Consider the following 22,500-nt stretch of genomic DNA (forward strand, 5'->3'; position numbering starts at 1 on the left):
ACCCTACTACATGTCCAAGTCCCTGATGAAGATCCTCAACAAGAAGAACAAAGCCCCCAAAGCGGAGGCAAAGTAACCCGTGTCCCCCCCTCCCCCCCCATCTACCCCTTCCCGATCTCCCCCTCCCCCCCCTCCATCCCTCCCCATCTCCCCCTCCCCACGATGGTCGCCGATGACTGCCCCCCACAAGACGGAGAAGACAGTGGGGTGGGGGGCAAGAGGTGACTGCTTATCCCGTAGAATCCCACTCGAGTGACCATTGTCTATCTTGGCCCCAACGCTGGTCAACAGGTAGATAGTTCAAGGTGCACAAAATTGCTGGGGAAACTCAGCGGGTGCAGCAGCATCTATGGAGCGAAGGAAATAGGCGACGTTTCGGGCCGAAACCCTTCTTCAGATGTGACTGGACATAGGTTCAAGGTGACTGGACATAGGTTCTACAGTGGAGTCCCACTCGAGTGGCCATTGACCCCAACGCTGGACATTAAGTCTTCTTCTGCTTCTGCCGTGTGTCTTTTAGACCCGCAGCTCCGTTGAGGCGAGGCGAGCCAAGCCAACGTGTCATCGTCCAGGCCAACCGGACCTCGTTGACCATTCGGTGGCCGGTGTTATGGGGGCAACTGGTGACCATGTGACATTAGGTTGAGGTGGCCGCAGACAAAGTCCCATTGTCTGTCTTGGCCCCAACACTGGTCAACAGGCCTTGACCACCTTGGCACACACCACAGTCTGTCTTTCCACTGGCTTGGGTGGGGCATGACTGAGGATTGGTTCCCCCCCCCCCCCCCCCCAATCCTGGCCGCTGGATTTTACCCCTCCCCGTCAGCCCGCCCAACCCCCAAAAGACCACCCAACCTTCCAATGAGACCGCATCACACTTTACTGACCATGTGGGACAGTGTCTGCATAAGGCCAGCTCAGAGTGTCTCCAACAGCGGCCAGCTCAGAGCAGAAATATTACTGATGGCTGGATGTCCCAAATCTCGTCTCCTGCCCCCACCCTCCCCAACCTCCCCCACACCTCAACCAGGTAGAGGGGGAAGGGGTAAATAATACCTGCACTTATCGCACTTGTGCCTTTACATTGACACTTTGGTTTGCACAAGCAATGTGTTAATAGATGTACATGCTTTTAAATTTAATGATGTTATTTACATTTTGAACTAATAAAAATGATTATTGATTGATTGTGTTGGGTGGCTGATGCTGCAATTGGAGTACCGTTTAAGAAAGAACTGCAGATGCTGGAGAAATCGAAGGCAGACAAAAACTGCAGGAGGAACTCAGCGGGTGAGGCAGCATCTATGGAGCGAAGGAATAGACAATAGACAATAGGTGCAGGAGTAGGCCATTCGGCCCTTGGAGCCAGTACCGCCATTCAATGTGATCATGGCTGGTCATCCCCATTCAGTACCCCGTTCCTGCCTTCTCCCCATATCCCCTGACTCCGCTATCTTTAAGAGCTCCATCTAACTCTCTCTTGAAAGTATCCAGAGAACCAGCCTCCACCGCCCTCGGAGGCAGAGAATTCCACAGACTCACAACTCTCTGTGAGAAAAAGTGTTTCCTCGTCTCCGTTCTAAATGGCTTACCCCTTATTCTTAAACTGTGTGTGGCCCCTGGTTCTGGACTCCCCCAACATCGGGAACATGTTTCCTGCCTCTAGTGTGTCTAAGGCCTTAACAATCTTATATTGTTTCAATGAGATACCCTCTCATCCTATCTAGCCCTATCTAGCTCTCTCTTGAAAGCATCCAGAGAACCTGCCTCCACCAGCCTCTGAGGTCTTAGAATAAAGGGGAGGTCATTTAAGACTGAGCCTTAGAATAAAGGGGAGGTCATTTAAGACTGAGGTGAGAAAAATCTTTTTCACCCAGAGAGTTGTGAATTTATTAAATTCCCTGCCACAGAGGGCAGTGGAGGCCAAGTCACTGGATGGATTGAAGAGAGTTAGATAGAGCTCTAGGGTCTAGTGGAGTCAAGGGATGTGGGGAGAAGGCAGGCACGGGTTATTGATAGGGGATGATCAGCCATGATCACAATGAATGGCGGTGCTGGCTCGAAGGGCCGAATGGCCTCCTCCTGCACCTATTGTCTATGTTTCTATGTTTCTATGAATGGATGGATAACATGTACAATCTGTAGGTACAATTTTAAAACCTACAATAATACAATATAATACAAATTTAATTTTCCTCCGACATTTTCGCCACCTCCAACGTGACCCCACCACTGGCCACATCTTCCCATCTCCTCCCCTGTCTGCTTTCCGCAGAGACCGCTCCCCTCCGTAACTCCCTGGTCAATTCTTCCCTTCCCACCCGTACCACCCCCGCCCCGGGCACTTTCCCCTGCAAACGCAGGAAATGCTACACTTGTCGCTTTACCTCCCCCCTCGACTCCATCCAAAGACTCAAGCAGTCGTTCCAGGTGAGGCAGAGGTTCACCTGAATCTCCTCCAACCTCATCTATTGCATCCGCTGCTCTAGGTGTCAGCTGATCTACATCGGTGAGACCAAGCGCAGGCTCGGCGATCGCTTCGCCCAACACCTCCGCTCAGTCCGCAATAACCAACCTGATCTCCCGGTGGCTCAGCACTTCAACTCCCCTTCCCATTCCCAATCCGACCTTTCTGTCCTGGGCCTCCTCTATGGTCAGAGTGAGACCCACCGCAAATTGGAGGAACAGCACCTCATATTTTGCTTGGGTAGTTTACACCCCAGCGGTATGAACATTGACTTCTCCATTTTCAGGTAGTCCTTGTTTTCTCCCTCCTTCCCAGCTCTCCCTCAGCCCACTGTCTCCGCCTCTTCCTTTCTTCTTCCCGCCCACACCCCCCCCCCCCGCACCTCCACATCAGTCTGAAGAAGGGTCACTGCCTGAAACATCGCTTATTTCCTTCACTCCATAGATGCTGCTGCACCCGCTGAGTTTCTCCAGCATTTTTGTCTCCCTTCGATTTTCCAGCATCTGCAGTTCCTTTTGAAACAATTTTAATATGTGTGTTTCTTTTCACTTGTGAGCTGTCGATAATAGTCTGGTCATGAAGGCTTTAAGAATTCAAGACTCCAGACGCAACCAGTGAATATGGCTTAGTATTTGATGGTTTTATTTAACAATCTACAATTTAAGGCATCGCAGACTAACTCAGTGGGTCAGGCAGCATCTGTGGAGAACATGGATAGGTGACGTTTCACAGAGTGCTGGAGTAACTCAGCGGGTCAGGCAGCATCTGTGGAGAACGTGGATAGGTGACGTTTCACAGAGTGCTGGAGTAACTCAGCGGGTCAGGCAGCATCGGCCATTTTAGAAGGATGAGAGGAGATCTCATTGAAACATATAAGATTGTTAAGGGTTTGGACACGCTAGAGGCAGGAAACAAGGCCACAGTTTAAGAATAAGGAGTAAGCCATTTAGAACGGAGACGAGGAAACACTTTTTTTCTCACAGAGAGTGGTGAGTCTCTGGAATTCTCTGCCTCAGAGGCCGGTTCTCTGGATGCTTTGAAGAGAGAGCTAGATAGGGCTCTTAAAGATAGCGGAGTCAGGGGATATGGGGAGAAGGCAGGAACGGGGTACTGATTGTGGATGATCAGCCATGATCACATTGAATGGCGGTGCTGGCTCGAAGGGCCGAATGACCTACTGCTGCACCTGTTGTCTATTGCCACGAGAAGGAGGGGTGGTGGTGGTGTAGGCGGTCAGCGAAGGTCCGAAGGTTCGGACAGCTGGCCGGGCTACCGACTGACCGACGGGGCCACGGGCGAGGTGTTGCTGCTGCACTCCATGGGCTGCACTACGTCGGGACGGGTGAGGCGGGGTCCGACCCGACAGTCCCCTCGACCCGAATGGCAGCAGTCAAATACGGGACAAGGGCGGTCCTAGCTTCACGAGATTGATCCCTGGGATGGCGGGACTGTCATATGAGGAAAGATTGAAAAGACTAGGCTTGTATTCACTGGAGTTTAGAAGGATGAGGGGGATCTTATAGAAACATATAAAATCATAAAAGGACTGGACAAGCTAGATGCAGGAAAAATGTTCCCAATGTTGGGCGAGTCCAGAACCAGGGGCCACAGTCTTAGAATAAAGGGGAGGTCATTTAAAACTGAGGTGAGAAAAACCTTTTTCACCCAGAGAGTTGTGAATTTGTGGAATAACCTGCCACAGAGGGCAGTGGAGGCCAAGTCACTGGATGGATTTAAGAGAGAGTTAGATAGAGCTCTAGGGGCTAGTGGAGTCAAGGGATATGGGGAGAAGGCAGGCACGGGTTATTGATTGGGGACGATCAGCCATGATCACAATGAAGGGCGGTGCTGGCTCGAAGGGCCGAATGGCCTCCTGCGCCTATTGTCTATGTTTCTATGTTTCTAAACCAATTTAGCCCAATATATGTGGGATGTCCTGGCTAATACGGGACAGTTGGCAACACTAGCTGTATCTTGAAGCTAAACTGATCTAAGATGCTGCCTGAGCCGCTGAGTTACTCCAGCACTCTGTGTCTATCTCCGGTTTAAACCAGCATCTGCAGTTCCTTCCTCCCTGATGTTGCTGTGTTTCACAAAGCGTCTTCTTGCGAATCACACATGATATCCTTTGGTTGGTGGCCTGCAGTCTAGGGAAAGAAAAGACTTGCTTGTTACACACACCAACAGATCTCATACTGACACATACAACAGATAATCCTCCGACATTTTCGCCACCTCCAACGTGACCCCACCACTGGCCACAACTTCCCATCTCCCCCCCTGTCTGCTTTCTGTAGAGACCGCTCCCTCCGTAACACCCTGGTCAACTCGTCCCTTCCCTCCCAGGAATCACCAGACTGATTCCTGGGATGTCAGGACTTTCATATGAAGAAAGACTGGATAGACCCGGCTTGTACTTGCTAGAATTTAGAAGATTGAGGGGGGATCTTATAGAAACGTACAAAATTCTTAAGGGGTTGGACAGGCTAGATGCAGGAAGATTGTTCCCGATGTTGGGGAAGTCCAGAACAAGGGGTCACAGTTTAAGGATAAAGGGGAAATCTTTTAGGACCGAGATGAGGAAAACTTTTTTCACACAGAGAGTGGTGAATCTGTGGAATTCTCTCCCGCAGAAGGTAGTTGAGGCCACAGTTCATTGGCTATATTTAAGAGGGAGTTAGATGTGGTCCTTGTGGCTAAAGGGATCAGGGGGTATGGAGAAAAGGCAGGTACAGGATACTGAGTTCGATGATCAGCCATGATCATATTGAATGGCGGTGAAGGGCCGAATGGCCTACTCCTGCACCTATTTTCTATGTCTATGTTTCTATGTTTCCCACCCAAACCACCCCCTCCCCTGGCACTTTCCCTTGCAACCGCAGGAAATGCTACACTTGTCGATTTACCTCCCCCCCTCGACTCCATCCAAGGACCCAAGCAGTCGTTCCAGGTGAGGCAGAGGTTCACCTGCATCTCCTCCAACCTCATCTATTGCATCCGCTGCTCTAGATGTCAGCTGATCTACATCGGTGAGACCAAGTGTAGGCTTGGCGATCGCTTCGCCCAACACCTCCGCTCGGTCCGCAACAACCAACCTGACCTCCCGGTGGCTCAGCACTTCAACTCCCCCTCCCATTCCCAATCTGAGCTTTCTGTCCTGGGCCTCCTCCATGGCCAGAGTGAGCGGAAATTGGAGGAACAGCACCTCATATTCCGCTTGGGCAGTTTACACCCCAGCGGTATGAACATTGACTTCTCCAATTTCAGGTAGTCCCTGCTTTCTCCCTCCTTCCCCTCCCCTTCCCAGCTCTCCCACCAGTCTGACTGCCTCCAACTACATTCTATCTCTGTCCCGCCCACTGCCCTGTCATCAGTCTGAAGAAGGGTCTCGACCCGAAACGTCGCCCATTCCTTCTCTCCAGAGATGCTGCCTCACCCGCTGAGTTACCCCAGCATTTTGTGGCCACCTTCGATTTTACCAGCATCTGCAGTTTTTTCTTACCCATTTTGTTCACCTATCGCTCACCAGGCTTTGTCCTGCCACCCCCCCCCCCCCCCCCCCCCCCCCTCTCTTCCAGCTTTCTTCCCCCAACAACCACCGCCACAATCAGTCTGAAGAAGGGTCCCAACCCAAAACGTCACCAATCCATTCACCAAAGATGCTCATAAAATGCTGGAGTAACTCAGCGGGTCAGGCAGCATCTCTGGAGAGATGAATGGGTGACGTTTCGGGTCGAGACTCTTCTTCAGATGGGAGGGGGTGGGACAAATATAGAAAAACAAAGATAACGTGTGCAGTTTTGGTCTCCAAATTTGAGGAAGGACATTCTTGCTATTGAGGGAGCCCAGCGTAGGTTCACCAGGTTAATTCCCGGGATGGCGGGACTGTCATATGCTGAGAGAATGGAGCAGCTGGGCTTGTACACTCTGGAGTTTAGAAGTATGGGAGGGGATCTTATTGAACATTTAAGATAATTAAGAGCTTGGACACGCTAGAGGCAGGAAACATGTTCCCGATGTTGGGGGAGTCCAGAACCAGGGGCCACACAGTTTTAGAATAAGGGGTAAGCCATTTAGAATGGAGATGAGGAAACACTTTTTCACACAGAGAGTTGTGAGTCTGTGGAATTCTCTGCCTCAGAGGGCGGTGGAGGCCGGTTCTCTGGATGTTTTCAAGAGAGAGTTAGATAGGGCTCTTAAAGATAGCGGAGTCAGGGGATATGGGGAGAAGGCAGGAACGGGGTACTGATTGGGTATGATCAGCCATGATCACATTGAATGGCGGTGCTGGCTCGAAGGGCCGAATGGCCTACTCCTGCACCTATTGTCTATTGAATGGGTGACGTTTCGGGTCGAGGCACAAATATGCCACCTGACCCACTGAGATCCTCCACCCTACCTTGTGTCTACTTTGTGTACCAGCACCTGCAGTTCCTTGTATCTGGGTTGTACTTACTGGGATTAATTATGTCGATGACATGCCTCCACACACGATACTGAGTGGGCCCTTGATACGCCCCCAACGTCAGACTGCCCTCTGCTATCTTGGGATGGTATTCTTCATCACTGGAAGATGAAAGAGTTAACAGAAATCACCACAAGCTCGATAACATTTGCAATGTAGGGAACAGAGTCACAGAGTGATACAGTGTGGAAACGGGCCCTTCGGCCCAACTTGCCCATACTAGCCAACATGCCCCATCTACACTAGTCACAGAATGATACAGTGTGGAAACAGGCCCTTCAGCCCAACTTGCCCACACCGGCCAACATGCCCCATCTACACTAGTCACAGAGTGATACAGTGTGGAAACAGGCCCTTCAGCCCAACTTGCCCATGCTGCCTCATCTACACTGGTCCCACCTGCCAGCGTTTGGCCCATATCCCGTTTTTATCCATGTAAAGTTAGAGATGGTGATTGGATCTAGAAGCGGACCGATACATCTGTAAATAAAACTGAACGACTCAGACATCTTTTCATCCCCTGATCATCCCCAATCAGTACCCCGTTCCTGCCTTCTCCCCATATCCCCTGACTCCACTATCTTTAAGAGCCCTATCTAGCTCTCTCTTAAAAGCATCTAGAGAACCTGCCTCCACCGCCCTCTGAGGCAGAGAATTCCACAGACTCACAACTCTCTGTGAGAAAAAGTGTTTCCTCGTCTCCGTTCTAAATGGCTTACCCCTTATTCTTAAACTGTGGCCCTAGGTTCTGGACTCCCCCAGCATCGGGATCATGTTTCCTGCCTCTAGTGGGTCCAAACCCTTAACAATCTTATATGTTTCAATGAGATCACCTCTCATCCTCCTAAACTCCAGAGTGTGCAAGCCCAGCTGCTCCATTCTCTCAGCATATGACAGTCCCGCCATCCCAGGAATTAACCTGGTGAACCTACGCTGCACTCCCTCAATAGCAAGAATGTCCTTCCTCAAATTAGGGGACCAAAACTGCACACAATACTCCAGGTGTGGTCTCACCAGGGCCCTGTACAACTGCAGAAGGACCTCTTTGCTCCTGTATTCGATTCCTCTTGTTATAAAGGGCAAAATGCCATTCACTTTCTTCACTGCCTGCTGTACCTGCTTGCTTACTTTCATAGCATCCACACTTCACGCTGCCTCGGCAAGGCCAGTAGCAACATCAAGGATCAGTCTCACCCCCCGGTCACTCGCTCTACCCCGCTCTCCCATAGGTCGGGACGACAGATGGCACAATGGGCTAAGTGTTCGGCTGGCAACCGGAAGGTAGCCGGTTCGAATCCCGCTTGGAGTGCATACTGTCATTGTGTCCTTGGGCAAGACACTTCACCCACCTTTGCCTGTGTGTGAATGTGTGTGAATGCGTGTGAGTGATTGGTGGTGGTCGGAGGGGCCGTAGGCGCAGATTGGCAGCCACGCTTCCGTCAGTCTGCCCCAGGGCAGCTGTGGCTACAGAAGTAGCTTACCACCACCGAGTGTGACTGAGGGGTGAATGAATAATGCGATGTAAAGCGCCTTGAGTATTAGAAAGGCGCTATATAAATCCCATCCATTATTATTATTATTATAGGTCGACCCGAAACGTCACCTATTCCTTTGCTCCATAGATGCTGCCTCACCCGCTGAGTTTCTCCAGCATTTTTTGTCTACCATCGATTTTTCCAACATCTGCAGTTCTTTCTTCAAAATCGTTACGACAACTTGATGGCTTCACTAACTTACCTGGAGTGCATCATCTGTCCTCGCCCAGTGCTGGCAGTGCCAGCTACAGTTTGACCAATAGCATGGCACAAGCCCACAAACTTATCACAGGTTCTATAGCAGGGACGAGGAACACACACCTGGCCCCCGGAGGTAACAACAGAAGCACCTCAGTGCACTGCTATCGAGGGTAGCAGCGTTTTTGGAGAAAATAACGTACCTCGGTTCCTCAGTAGTATTTTCCTGAAAGAAATAAAACGCAAACATGGTTGTGAGCGATTAGGCCATTCGGTGCTGGGACCAGCAGTGACTAGTGGGGTACCGCAAGGCTCGGTGCTGGGACCAGCAGTGACTAGTGGGGTACCGCAAGGCTCGGTGCTGGGACCAGCAGTGACTAGTGGGGTACCGCAAGGCTCGGTGCTGGGACCAGCAGTGACTAGTGGGGTACCGCAAGGCTCGGTGCTGGGACCAGCAGTGACTAGTGGGGTACCGCAAGGCTCGGTGCTGGGACCAGCAGTGACTAGTGGGGTACCGCAAGGCTCGGTGCTGGGGCCAGCAGTGACTAGTAGGGTACCGCAAGGCTCGGTGCTGGGACTGCAGCTATTTACAATATACATCAATGATTTGGATGAAGGAATTCAAAGTAACATTAGTAAATTTGCAGATGACACAAAGCTGGGTGGCAGTGTGAACTGTGAGGAGGATGCTATGAGAATGCAGGGTGACTTGGACAGGTTGGGGGAGTGGGCAGATGCATGGCAGATGCAGTTTAAAGCGGATAAATGTGAGGTTATCCACTTTTGGCAGCAAAAACAGGAAGGCAGATTACTATCTAAATGGCGTCAAGTTGGGAAAAGGGGAATTACAACGGGATCTGGGGGCCCTTGTTCATCAGTCTATGAAAGTAAGCATGCAGGTACAGCAGGCAGTGAAGAAAGTGAATGGTATGTTGGCCTTTATAACAAGAGGAGTCGAGTATAGGAGCAACAAGGTCCTTCTGCAGTTGTACAGGGCCCTAGTGAGACCACACCTGGAGTATTGTGTGCAGTTTTGATCCCCTAATTTGAGGAAGGTCATTCTTGCTATTGAGGGGGTGCAGCATAGGTTTACAAGGTTAATTCCCGGGATCGCGGGACTGTCATATGCTGAGAGAATGGAGCGGCTGGGGTTGTATACTCTGGAGTTTAGAAGGATGAGAGGATATCATATTGAAACGTATAAGATTATTAAGGTTTTGGACACACTAGAGGCAGGAAACATGTTCCCGATGTTGGGGGAGTCCAGAACCAGGGGCCACAGTTTAAGAATAAGGAGTAAGCCATTTAGAACGGAGACGAGGAAACACTTTTTCTCACAGAGATTTGTGAGTCTGTGGAATTCTCTGCCTCAGAGGGCGGTGGAGGCAGGTTTATGAATGAACTTGAATTTGTGAACGCATGAACCTATGAACTTGTAAACATGTGACTCGTGTAATCATGTACTCGTGTACTCGTGTACTCCTATACTCATGTACTCCTGTACTCGCGAACTCGTGTACTAGTGAACTCATGTACTCCTGTACTCGTGTACTCGTGTACTAGTGAACTCATGTACTCGTGTACTCCTGTACTCGTGTACTCATGTACTCGTGTACTCCTGTACTCCTGTACTCCTGTACTTGTGAACTCGTGTGCTAGTGAACTCATGTACTCCTGTACTCGTGTACTAGTGAACATGTACTCCTGTACTCCTGTACTCGTGTACTCGTGTACTCGTGTACTAGTGAACTCATGTACTCCTGTACTCATGTACTCGTGTCCTCGTGTACTACTGTACTCGTGTACTACTGTACTACTGTACTCGTGTACTCGTGTACTCCTGTACTCGTGAACTCGTGTACTAGTGAACTCATGTACTCCTGTACTCGTGAACTCGTGTACTCTGGTACTTGTGTACGTGTGAACTCATGTACTCCGGTACTTGTGTACTCGTGAACTCATGTACTGTACTCGTGTACTCATGAACTCATGAACTCATGTACTCGTGAACTTGTGTACTAGTGAACACATGTACTCGTGTACTCGTGTACTCCTGTACTCGTGTACTCGTTTACTCATGAACTCATATACTCGTGAACTCATGTACTCCTGCACTGGTGAACTCGTGAACTCATGCACTCGTGTACTCGTTAACCCATGTACTCATGTATTCATTAATTCATGTACTCCTGCACTCGTGAATTTGTGAACTTGTGTACTCGTGAACTGATGAACATGAATGAACATTTGAATCAACGTATGATGGTATGAATGAGTGTAGGGGCATGAAGTAGTGAGCTCACCATGAGCAGGCTCAGGGCATCCTGCTGGTTCAGCTGCATCTCGATGTAGGACAGCTTCTGCTGGGTGTCCTGTGAGTTGTCACGTATCTCCTGCAGGTTGTTGTGCATCCTGAGCAGGACATCGTCCTTCTCCTCGTTCAGCTCCTTCACCAGCTTCTTCTCCTTCTCGTCCAGCAGCAAGCGCAACTTGGCAAACTCCGTGTCGATCACCGTCTGCAGTCTGGTCGACTGTTCCTGCCAGGGAGAGAACGCAGCGTGGTTCACTGACTCGCCAGCCGTCTGCCACTCTCACGGGCCAGACCAGTCTGTCTTCCATGTGTAGACAATAGACAATAGGTGCAGGAGGAGGCCATTCGGCCCTTCCAGCCAGCACCGCCATTCATTGTGATCATGGCTGATCATCCCCAATCCCCGTTCCTGCCTTCTCCCCATATCCCCTGACTCCGCTATCTTTAAGAGCCCTATCTAGCTCTCTCTTGAAATATTTAACAGGGAGTTATATGTGGCCCTTGTGGCTAAAGGGATCAGGGGGTATGGAGAGAAGGCAGGTACAGGATACTGAGTTGGATGATCAGCCATGATCACATTGAGAGGCAGAGCGGCTCTTTCTTGTATTCACTGGAGTTTAGAAGCATGAGGGGGGATCTTATAGAAACATATAAAATTATGAAAGGACTGGACAAGCTAGATGCAGGAAAAATGTTCCCAATGTTGGGCGAGTCCAGAACCAGGGGCCACACAGTCTTAGAATAAAGGGGAGGCCATTTAAGACTGAGGTGAGAAAAAACTTTTTCACCCAGAGAGTTGTGAATTTGTGGCATTCCCTGCCACAGAGGGCAGTGGAGGCCAAGTCACTGGATGGATTAAAGAGAGAGTTAGATAGAGCTCTAGGGGCTAGTGGAGTCAAGGGGTATGGGGAGAAGGCAGGCACGGGTTATTGATTGGGGACGATCAGCCATGATCACAATGAATGGCGGTGCTGGCTCGAAGGTCCGAATGGCCTCCTCCTGCACCTATTTTCTCTGTTTCTATGTTTCCAGGAAATGCCGGTGAACGTGAGCAACCCCCGCGGGAGATTTACCTTAATTTCCGAAATGCTTTCCTGCTGTTTTAGTTCAATGTCTTGAAACGAGGTCTTCTTTTGCTTCAGCGAGTAGATGACAGTGTTTATCTTCTCCTGGGGTCCACACGAGGGGACGGGAACCGAGTGGTAAATGTAAAAGGAGAAATAATCAGTTGGATGATACAACAGATGCAGCCAGGATGGTGGTAATTCGGCCCTTCGGCGCTATGCTGGCCCCCTATTGGAAACTCAACACTACACTCTCCCCTTCCCCTCCTATCCAACCCCCCCTCACCCCCCCCCCCCCCCCCCCCCCCCCCCCCCACCACCACCCAATAAGATCACAATTCAACACCACGGACTGATGCAGTATAATATAGATAAATGTGAGGTTATCCACTTTGCTGGCAAAAACAAGGGGGCAGATTATATCAATGGGGTTAGGGGGCTCGAAGGGCCAAATGGCCTCCTCCTGCACCTGTTTTCTATGTTTCTATGTTTCTATGACATAAGATGCTTAGATGTTAGAAACGAGGAACTGCAGCTGTGGGGAACATGGATAGGTGGCGTTTCACAGAGTGCTGGAGTAACTCAGCGGGTCAGGCAGCATCTGTGGAGAACATGGATAGGTGACGTTTCACAGAGTGCTGGAGTAACTCAGCGGGTCAGGCAGCATCTGTGGAGAACACGGATGGGTGACCATTCGGATCGGAGACCTTCTTCTAACTTTAACTTGTTTTCCAGCATATATTCCTTGCGGGAAGGGAACGCAAGGGATAACTATTTCACACACAGGGCGGTGGGTGTATGTAACGAGCTGCCAGAGATGGTCGATGAGGCAGGGACTATTGCAACGTGTAAAATATATTAAGACGGGTACATGGATAAGGCAGGTGTAGAGGGATGTGGGCCAAACACTGTCAGGTGGGGCTAGTGCAGATGGGACATCTTGCTAGGTGCGGGCAAGTTGGGCCGAATGGCCTGTTTCCACGCTGTATGACTCAATAGACAATAGGTGCAGGAGTAGGCCATTCGGCCCTTCGAGCCAGCACCGCCATTCAATGTGATCATGGCTGATCATCCCCAATCAGTACCCCGTTCCTGCCTTCTCCCCATATCCCCTGACTCCGCTATCTTTAAGAGCCCTATCTAGCTCTCTCTTGAAAGCATCCAGAGAACCGGCCTCCACCGCCCTCTGAGGCAGAGAATTCCACAGACTCACCACTCTCTGTGAGAAAAAGTGTTTCCTCGTCTCCGTTCTAAATGGCTTACCCCTTATTCTTAAACTGTGTGTGGCCCCTGGTTCTGGAAATTGTGGACGATCAGCCATGATCACAGTGAATGGCGGTGCTGGCTCGGAAGGGCTGAATGGCCTCCTCCTGCACCTATTGTCTATTGTCTATTGAATATGGGGATATGGGAAGAAGGCAGGAACGGGATACTGATTGGGGATGATCAGCCATGATCACTGTGAATGGCGGTGCTGACACGAAGGGTTTGAATAGACCTATTATCTATTATCTCTGGCAAGTCTAGTTTCTCTACGCCTATTTCCTTCGCTCCATAGATGCCGCTGCACCCGCTGAGTTTCTCCAGCATTTTCGTCTACCTACGATTTTCCAGCATCTGCAGTTCCTTCTTAAACAAAACTCTCTGTGTGTTAGTTGGGTGAAGTGAGAATTTAAAGCTGAAGTTGGGCTCACCCGGTAGATATCGACAGCTTCGTTGATCAGCATGAAGTTGTGGGCGGTGTGACTCCTCTCGTCTCTGCGGTCCAGGCAATTCACGCAAATCATCTTCCTCTCCGTCTCGCAGAAGAGTTTCACCTCCTCCTGATGTTCCTCACACACGGGCCTGATGTCCCTCTTGTCCCGCTGGTCCCAGCCCCCCTCCGCCCCCCGTAGCTGCCCGGCCATCAGTCTCAAGGGGCCGGTCATCAAGTGACCCAGTCTCCCTCCCGGGGCCGGCTGGACGAGACGGAGCCTTTAAATAATCTACCATGGGCCGGCTCAAGATAGCTGGAGGCGGGGTGCAAGTCCGACGCGAGTGCCGTTCGGCCCTACACCTCCGTGCTTTCCCTTCCCCCCACTCCCTTCTTGTGGAGAGGCCGTGAACTGAGATGACATGGGGAGGGGGCATGGTCCAATATACGACCACCTTATCAAAAGATTTATGAGGATGTTGCTTGTATTGCTTGACTAGGCTTGTCTTGAGAATACTCGGCTTGTATTCACTGGAGTTTAGAAGGATGAGGGGGTTATCTTATAGAAACATATAAAATTCCTAATTTGAGGAAGGACATCCTTGTGATTGAGGCAGTGCAGTGTAGGTTCACGAGATTGATCCCTGGGATGGCGTGACTGTCATATGAGGAAAGATTGAAAAGACTAGGCTTGTATTTACTGGAGTTTAGAAGGATGGGGGGGGGGGGGGGGGGGGGGGGGGGAGACTTATAGAAACATATAAAATTATAAAAGGACTGGAAAAGCTAGGTGCAGGAAAAATGTTCCTAATGTTGGGCGAGTCCAGAACCAGGGGCCACAGTCTTAGAATAAAGGGGAGGCCATTTAAGACTGAGGTGAGAAAAAAATTTTTCACCCAGAGAGTTGTGAATTTGTGGAATTCCCTGCCACAGAGGGCAGTGGAGGCCAAGTCACTGGATGGATTTAAGAGAGAGTTAAATAGAGCTCTAGGGGCTGGTGGAGTAAAGGGATATGGGGAGAAGGCAGGCACGGGTTATTGATTGGGGACGATCAGCCATGATCACAATGAATGGAAGTGCTGGCTGGAAGGGCCGAATGGCCTCCTCCTGCACCTATTTTCTATGTCTATTGTCTATGATGCGGGGGCATGGTCCAATATACGACCACCTTATCAAAAGATTTATGAGGATGTTGCCGGAACTAGAGGGTGTGAGCTACAGGGAGAGGTTGAGTAGGCTGGGTCTCAATTCCATGGAGCGCAGGAGGATGAGGGGAGATCTTATAGAGGTGTATAAAATCATGAGGGGAATAGATTGGGTAGATGCACAGAGTCTTTTGCCAGGAGTAGGCCATTCGGCCCTTCGAGTCAGCACCGCAATTCAATGTGATCATGGCTGATCATCCACAATAAGTACATCGTTCCTGCCTTCTCCCCATATCCCCTGACACTGCTATTTTTAAGAGCCCCATCTAGCTCTCTCTTGAAAGCATCCAGAGAACCGGCCACCACCTTTCTTATTCTTAAACTGAGGCAGAGAATTCCACAGACTCACCACTCTCTATGAGAAAAAGTGTTTCCTCGTCTCCGTTCTAAATGGCTTACCCCTTATTCTTAAACTGTGTGGCCCCTGATTCTGGACTCCCCCAACATGGGGAACGTGTTTCCTGCCTCTAATGTGTCCAAACCCGTAACAATCTTATATGTCTCAATGAGATGCCCTCTCATTCTTCTAAACTCCTTCTAAACATTGAAACATAAAAGATACTCCAGCACTCTGTGAAACGTCACCTATCCATGTTCTCCACACAGATGCTGCCTGACCCGCTGAGTTACTCCAGCACTCTGTGAAACGTCACCTATCCATGTTCTCCACAGATGCTGCCTGACCCGCTGAGTTCCTCCAGCACTCTGTGAAACGTCACCTATCCATGTTCTCCACAGATGCTGCCTGACCCGCTGAGTTACTCCAGCACTCTGTGAAACGTCACCTATCCATGTTCTCCACAGATGCTGCCTGACCCGCTGAGTTACTCCAGCACTCTGTGAAACGTCACCTATCCATGTTCTCCACACAGATGCTGCCTGACCCGCTGAGTTACTCCAGCACTCTGTGAAACGTCACCTATCCATGTTCTCCACAGATGCTGCCTGACCCGCTGAGTTACTCCAGCACTCTGTGAAACGTCACCTATCCATGTTCTCCACAGATGCTGCCTGACCCGCTGAGTTACTCCAGCACTCTGTGAAACGTCACCTATCCATGTTGTCCACAGATGCTGCCTGACCCGCTGAGTTACTCCAGCACTCTGTGAAACGTCACCTATCCATGTTCTCCACAGATGCTGCCTGACCCGCTGAGTTACTCCAGCACTCTGTGAAACGTCACCTATCCATGTAACTTGTGCTGAAGCCGTGGGGAATGGATTTGAGAGTGGGATAATGGAAAACCTCTGTGAACAGGTGATTGATGGTCTGCATGGACTCATAGGGCAGAAGGGCCTGTTTCCACAATGTATCTGTAAACTAAACTAAACACTGACATTTTACTTGGGATCAGACCTCGGGTTTTTTCCTTTAAACATGTGTCATTTTCTTAAAAATGTGTACAGTTTTGGTCCCCTAATTTGAGGAAGGACATTCTTGCTATTGAGGGAGTGCAGCGTAGGTTCACCAGGTTAATTCCCGGGATGGCGGGACTGTCATATGCTGAGAGAATGGAGCAGCTGGGCTTGTACACTCTGAAATTTAGAAGGATGAGAGGGCATCTTATTGAAACATGTAAGATTGTTAAGGGTTTGGACACACTAGAGGCAGGAAACATGTTCCTGATGTTGGGGGAGTCCAGAACCAGGGGCCACAGTTTAAGAATAAGGGGTAGGCCATTTAGAATGGAGACGAGGAAACACTTTTTCACACAGAGAGTTGTGAATTTGTGGAATTCCCTGCCACAGAGGGCAGTGGAGGCCAAGTCATTGGATGGATTTAAGAGAGAGTTAGATGGAGCTCTAGGGGCTAGTGGAGTCAAGGGATATGGGGAGAAGGCAGGCACTGGTTATTGATAGGGGATGATCACAATGAATGGCGGTGCTGGCTCGAAAGGCCGAATAGCCTCCTCCTGCACCTATTTTCTATGTTTCTATGATGCTGAGGGAGTCCAGAACCAGGGGCCACACAGTTTAAGAATAAGGGGTAAGCCATTTAGAACGGAGACGAGGAAAAACGTTTCCACCCAGAGAGTTGTGAGTCTGTGGAATTCTCTGCCTCAGAGGGCGGTGGAGGCCGGTTCTCTGGATACTTTCAAGAGAGAGCTAGATAGGGCTCTTAAAAATAGCGGAGTCAGGGGATATGGGGAGATGGCAGGAACGGGGTACTGATTGGGGATGATCGGCCATGATCACATTGAATGGCGCTGCTGGCTCGAAGGGCCGAATGGCCTACTCCTGCACCTATTGTCTATTGTCTAAAACATCTCTTTGGCACTTACACTCCCAGGTGAGCGATCGTTTTATTGCCTTAGGCGTGGACTCACGTGGTGGTGGTGGTGGTGGTGGTGGTGGGGGGGGGGGGGGGGATGAATTCTCCGAACTAATCATCCGATTATTCTGTAGTGAGTTTGTTACACCGAGTGATGGTCGGAACTCCTCCGTTACTCTGGAGGTCACTTGAAGCTGGCGAACGGCCTTGCGATTTTAAGTAACAATCTGCGTACGACCATGCAATTCCAAATCAGCATCTTTGTTACAATAAACCGCTTCTCTGGGACAACGCTGGCCTTGTTGAACAAGTCAGCTCGGACCAGGGTCACACCGGGCTTCCTGAGATAACTTGGACTTCTTTCGACACAGTATTGAAACATCACATCGAACAATGAAACATTGATCACAAGGAAGGCCAGTGCAATGCTGGCATTTTATTTCGAGAGGGCCTGCGGGCAAAAACAGGGGCATCATGTCTTGCCGAGGCCCCACCGGGCGTTTGGTCAGACCACGTTTAGAGAATTGTGAGCAATACTGGGCCCGTATCTGAGGAAGGGGGTGCTGGCTCTGGAGGTCCATCTGCAGTTGTACAGAGCCCTAGTGAGACCACACCTGGAGTATTGTGTGCATTTTTGGCCTGTTGGCCTTCATAACAAGAGGAGTTGAGTATAGGAGCAAAGAGGCCCTTCTGCAGTTGTTCAGGGCCTTAGTGAGACCACACCTGGAGTATTGTGTGCAGTTTTGGCATGTTGGCCTTCATAACAAGAGGAGTTGAGTATAGGAGCAAAGAGGCCCTTCTGCAGTTGTACAGGGCCCTAGTGAGACCACACCTGGAGTATTGTGTGCAGTTTTGGCATGTTGGCCTTCATAACAAGAGGAGTTGAGTATAGGAGCAAAGAGGCCCTTCTGCAGTTGTACAGGGCCATAATGAGACCACACCTGGAGTATTGCGTGCAGTTTTGGTCTCATAATTTGAGGAAGGACATTCTTGCTATTGAGGGAGTGCAGCGTAGGTTTACAAGGTTAATTCCTTGGATGGCGGGACTGTCATATGCGGAGAGAATGGAGCGGCTGGGCTTGTACACTCTGGAGTTTAGAAGGATGAGAGGGCATCTCATTGAAACATATAAGATTGTTAAGGGCTTGGACACGAGAGAGGCAGGAAACATGTTCCCGATGTTGGGGGAATCCAGAACCAGGGGCCACACAGTTTAAGAATAAGGAGGAAAGCCATTTAGAACATGCTGCCTGTCACAGATTGATACAGTGTGGAAACAGGACTTTCGGCCCAACTTGCCCACACAGGCCAACAATGTCCCAGCTACACTAGTCCCACCTGCCTGCGTTGGGTCCATATCCCTCCAAACCTGCCTATCCATGTCTGTAGAAGTGTCTCGACCCGAAACGTTGCTTATTTCCTTCACTCCATAGATGCTGCCTCACCCTCTGAGTTTCTCCAGCATTTCTGTCTACTATGCATGTACCTGTCTAACTGTTTCTTAAATGTTGGGATAGTCCCAGCCTCAACTACCTCCTGTGGCAGGTTGTTCCATACACTAGTCCCACCTGCCTGTGCTTGTTCCATATTCCTTCAAACCTGTCCTATCCAATAAACAATAGACAATAGACACATGGTGCAGGAGTAGGCCATTCGGCCCTTCCAGCCAGCACCGCCATTCAATGTGATCATGGCTGATCATCCCCAATCAGTACCCCGTTCCTGCCTTCTCCCCATATCCCCTGACTCCGCTATCTTTAAGAGCCCTATCTAGCTCTCTCTTGAAAGCATCCAGAGAACCGGCCTCCACCGCCCTCTGAGGCAGAGAATTTCACAGACTCACAACTCTCTGTGAGAAAAAGTGTTTCCTCATTTCCGTTCTAAATGGCCTACCCCTTATTCTAGTGTGTCCAAACCCTTAACAATTTTATATGTTTCAATGAGATATCCTCTCATCATTCTAAACTCCAGAGTGTACAAGCCCAGCCGCTCCATTCTCTCAGCATATGGCAGTCCCGCCATCCCGGGAATTAACCTTATAAACATACGCTGCACTCCCTCAGTAGCAAGAATGTCCTTCCTCAAATTAGGGGACCACCAAACCTGTCCTATCCATGTACCTGTCTAACTGTTTCCTAAACGATGGGATAGTCCCAGCCTCCACTACCTCCTCAGGCAGCTTGTTCCATACACCCACCACCCTCTGTGTGGAAATGTTGTCCCTCAGATTCCTATTAAATCTTTTCCCCTTCACCTTGAACCAATGTCCTCTGGTCCTCGATTTCCCTACTCTGGGCAAGAGACTCTGTGCATCCACCCGATCTATTCCTCTCATGATTTTGTACACCTCTATAAGATCTCCCCTCATCCTCCTGCGCTCCATGGAATAGAGACCCAGCCTACTCAACCTCTCCCTGTAGCTCACACCCTCTAGTCTTGGCAACATCCTCGTCAGAACGGCCAACATGCCCCAGCCACACTAGTCCCACCTGCCTGCGTTTGGTCCGTATCCCTCCAAACCCGTCCTATCCATGTACCTGTCCAACTGTTTCTTAAACGATGGGATAGTCCCAGCCTCAACTACCTCCTCTGGCAGCTTGTTCCATACTGTGTGAAAATGTTACCCCTCGGATTCCTATTAAATCTTTTTCCCTTCACCTTGAACCTATGTCCTCTGGTCCTCGATTCCCCTACTCTGGGCAAGAGACTCTGTGCATCTACCCGATCTATTCCTCTCATGAAACCAGCATTCTGTGTGGAAGAGTTCCTAGTGGGCGGAAGTTGTGTGACACTTGTTCCACACGTCCCGCGATAGAGGGGGAGGTGGGCAGAGCCGGCTTTGTCGAGTTAGTGCGCCTTTGGTGTGAGCGCAGAAGCCGGCGCAGGGCGGGCGGGCCGGCAGTGGATGCCAGACCTCAGTCCACTATGGCCACGGGCTCGTCCAGCCTTAGCCTGGGCGACGAGCTGAACTGCCCGATCTGTCTGGAGATCTTCATCGACCCCGTGATGCTGGATTGCGGCCACGACTTCTGCCGGCAGTGCATCCTCCAGTGCTGGGAGCGGGAGAAGAAAGCGTTCTGTCCCGAGTGCGGAGAGGTCTTCCGCGACAAGAACCTCAAGGCCAACCGAGCCCTGGGCGTGTTGTCCAACAAGATCCGTAACCTCAACACGAAGGACCCCGTGGACCCCAGCAAACCCTTCAACCCCTTCTGCGAGGAGCACCAGGAGGAGCTGAAACTCTTCTGTGAGACGGACAAGAAGCTCATCTGTGTGATGTGCCTGGACCGGCGCGATGGGAGAAGCCACAAGGCTCACAACTTCATGCTGATCAATGAGGCGGTGGAGATCTACAAGGTGAGTGAGTGAGTGAGGTGGATCAGGTAGACCATCAGTCCTTAGTCCCCCGGGGAGAGGGGAGGGGACAGGAGAGGAGAGGTGGGGAGGGGAGAGGAGCGGTGGGAAGGTGTCAAAGACTACTTTAGTAGAGAGATACAGCGTGGAGACAGGACCACCGAGTCCGAGCCGACCTGCGATCCGCGCACAAGGGTTTGGACACCTAGAGACAATAGGCAATAGACAATAGGTGCAGGAGTAGGCCATTTGGCCCTTCGAGCCAGCACCGCCATTCAATGTGATCATGGCTGATCATCCCCAATCAGTACCCCGATCCTGCCTTCTCCCCATATCCACTGACTTCGCTATCTTTAAGAGCCCTATCTAGCTCTCTCTTGAAAGCATCCAGAGAACCGGCCTCCACCGCCCTCTGAGGCAGAGAATTCCACAGACTCACCACTCTCTGTGAGAAAAAGTGTTTCCTCATCTCCGTTCTAAATGGCTTACTCTTTATTCTTAAACTGTGTGGCCCCTGGTTCTGGACTCCCCCAACATCGGGAACATGTTTCCTGCCTCGAGTGTGTCCAACCCCTTAACAATCTTATATGTTTCAATGAGAAACCCTCTCATCCTTCTAAACTCCAGAGTGTACAAGCCCAGCTGCTCCATTCTATCAGCATATGACACGCTAGAGGCAGGAAACATGTTCCCGATGTCGGTGGAGTCCAGAACCAGGGGCCACACAGTTTAAGGATAAGGAGTAAGCCATTTAGAACGGAGACGAGGAAACACTTTTTCTCACAGAGAGTTGTGAGTCTGTGGAATTCTCTGCCTCAGAGGGTGGTGGAGGCCGGTTCTCTGGATACTTTCAAGAGAGAGCTAGATAGGGCTCTTAAAGATAGTGGAGTCAGGGGATATGGGGAGAAGCAGGAACGGGGTACTGATTGGGGATGATCAGCCATGATCACATTGAATGGCGGTGCTGGCTCGAAGGGCCGAATGGCCTACTCCTGCACCTATTGTCCATTGTCAATACGGATTATTTGAGGAAAATTAGATTAGATTAATTTCCCAACGTGTTGCACAATAGACAATAGGTGCAGGAGTAGGCCATTCTTGCCTTTAGTACCATGATCATATTGGTGCTGGCTCGAAGGGCCGAATGGCCAACTCCTGCACCATTGACTCCTGCTTTTTGTGTCTATCTTCGATTAAACTAATCTGAACAAGCTATAGGACTGCGTGGTTCGGGGGGGGGGGGGGTGAGGGTGACGGGAACTGATGGAAGTCGCTGACATCGTGAAAGGGGGCGCAGAGTGGAGACAGAGAGAGTGAGAGAGAAAGGGAGTGAGAGAGAAAGAGGGGGGGGGGGGGAGAGAGAGAGAGAAACAGACGGAGAGGGAGAGAGACAGAGAGAGAGACAGACACGCAGAGATAACTAGACAGATAAAGAGGGAGACAGACAGACAAAGATACAGAGAGAGGGAGGGAGAGAGAGGGAGAGAGAGCGAGAGAGGGAGAGAGAGAGAGAGTGAGAGAGGGAGAGGGAGAGAGAGAGGGGGGAAGAGAGGGAGAGAGAGAGTGAGAGAGGGAGAGGGAGAGAGGGAGAGATGGGAGAGGGGAGAAGAGCGAGTGCGACTTGTCTTTACAAGAGGGAACTCGATGTGACTTCCAGAGTTGAGAGAGTTTTGTAGCACAAGTAACTTGTTGCGACTCTTTAAACAGTACCCGCTAGTCCCAGGGCTTTTTGGCCATCCGATTGAGCTAGATAGGGCTCTTAAAGATAGCCGAGTCAGGGGATATGGGGAGAAGGCAGGAACGGGGTACTGATTGGGGATAATCAGCCATGATCACATTGAATGGCGGTGCTGGCTCGGTGCAAGACCTATTGTCTATTGTCTAATGTCCCCCACAGTTGAAGTGCCTGCGGGCGTATACACCTCACTCGCTCGGTGCTA

General features: G+C 50.4%; 2 protein-coding genes and 1 long non-coding RNA gene across 3 annotated transcripts in view; 2 read left to right on the forward strand and 1 right to left on the reverse strand.

Moving 5' to 3' along the window:
* Positions 1-13,968, reverse strand: part of LOC116970264 (histone-lysine N-methyltransferase EHMT2-like) — a 40,368-nt gene extending 26,400 nt beyond the window's left edge. The window contains exons 1-4 of the mRNA XM_033016940.1: positions 13,735-13,968; positions 12,050-12,145; positions 10,969-11,202; positions 8,776-8,829 (exon numbers count right to left, since the gene is read on the reverse strand). Coding sequence (XP_032872831.1) covers positions 8,776-8,829; positions 10,969-11,202; positions 12,050-12,145; positions 13,735-13,968 — 618 coding nt within the window. The remainder of the gene's footprint in view (positions 1-8,775; positions 8,830-10,968; positions 11,203-12,049; positions 12,146-13,734) is intronic.
* LOC116970263 lies at positions 7-1,187 on the forward strand. Its single transcript, XR_004411087.1, has 2 exons — positions 7-298; positions 414-1,187. It is a non-coding gene; the product is annotated as an uncharacterized LOC116970263 (long non-coding RNA).
* Positions 13,969-20,134: 6,166 nt separating the features above from the next.
* LOC116970262 (zinc-binding protein A33-like) overlaps positions 20,135-22,500 on the forward strand; it is a 15,087-nt gene continuing 12,721 nt past the window's right edge. Inside the window, exon 1 of the mRNA XM_033016939.1 lies at positions 20,135-20,563. Coding sequence (XP_032872830.1) covers positions 20,135-20,563 — 429 coding nt within the window. The remainder of the gene's footprint in view (positions 20,564-22,500) is intronic.

The sequence above is a fragment of the Amblyraja radiata genome, unplaced genomic scaffold, assembly GCF_010909765.2.
Source record: "Amblyraja radiata isolate CabotCenter1 unplaced genomic scaffold, sAmbRad1.1.pri scaffold_686_ctg1, whole genome shotgun sequence".
NCBI lineage: Eukaryota > Metazoa > Chordata > Chondrichthyes > Rajiformes > Rajidae > Amblyraja > Amblyraja radiata.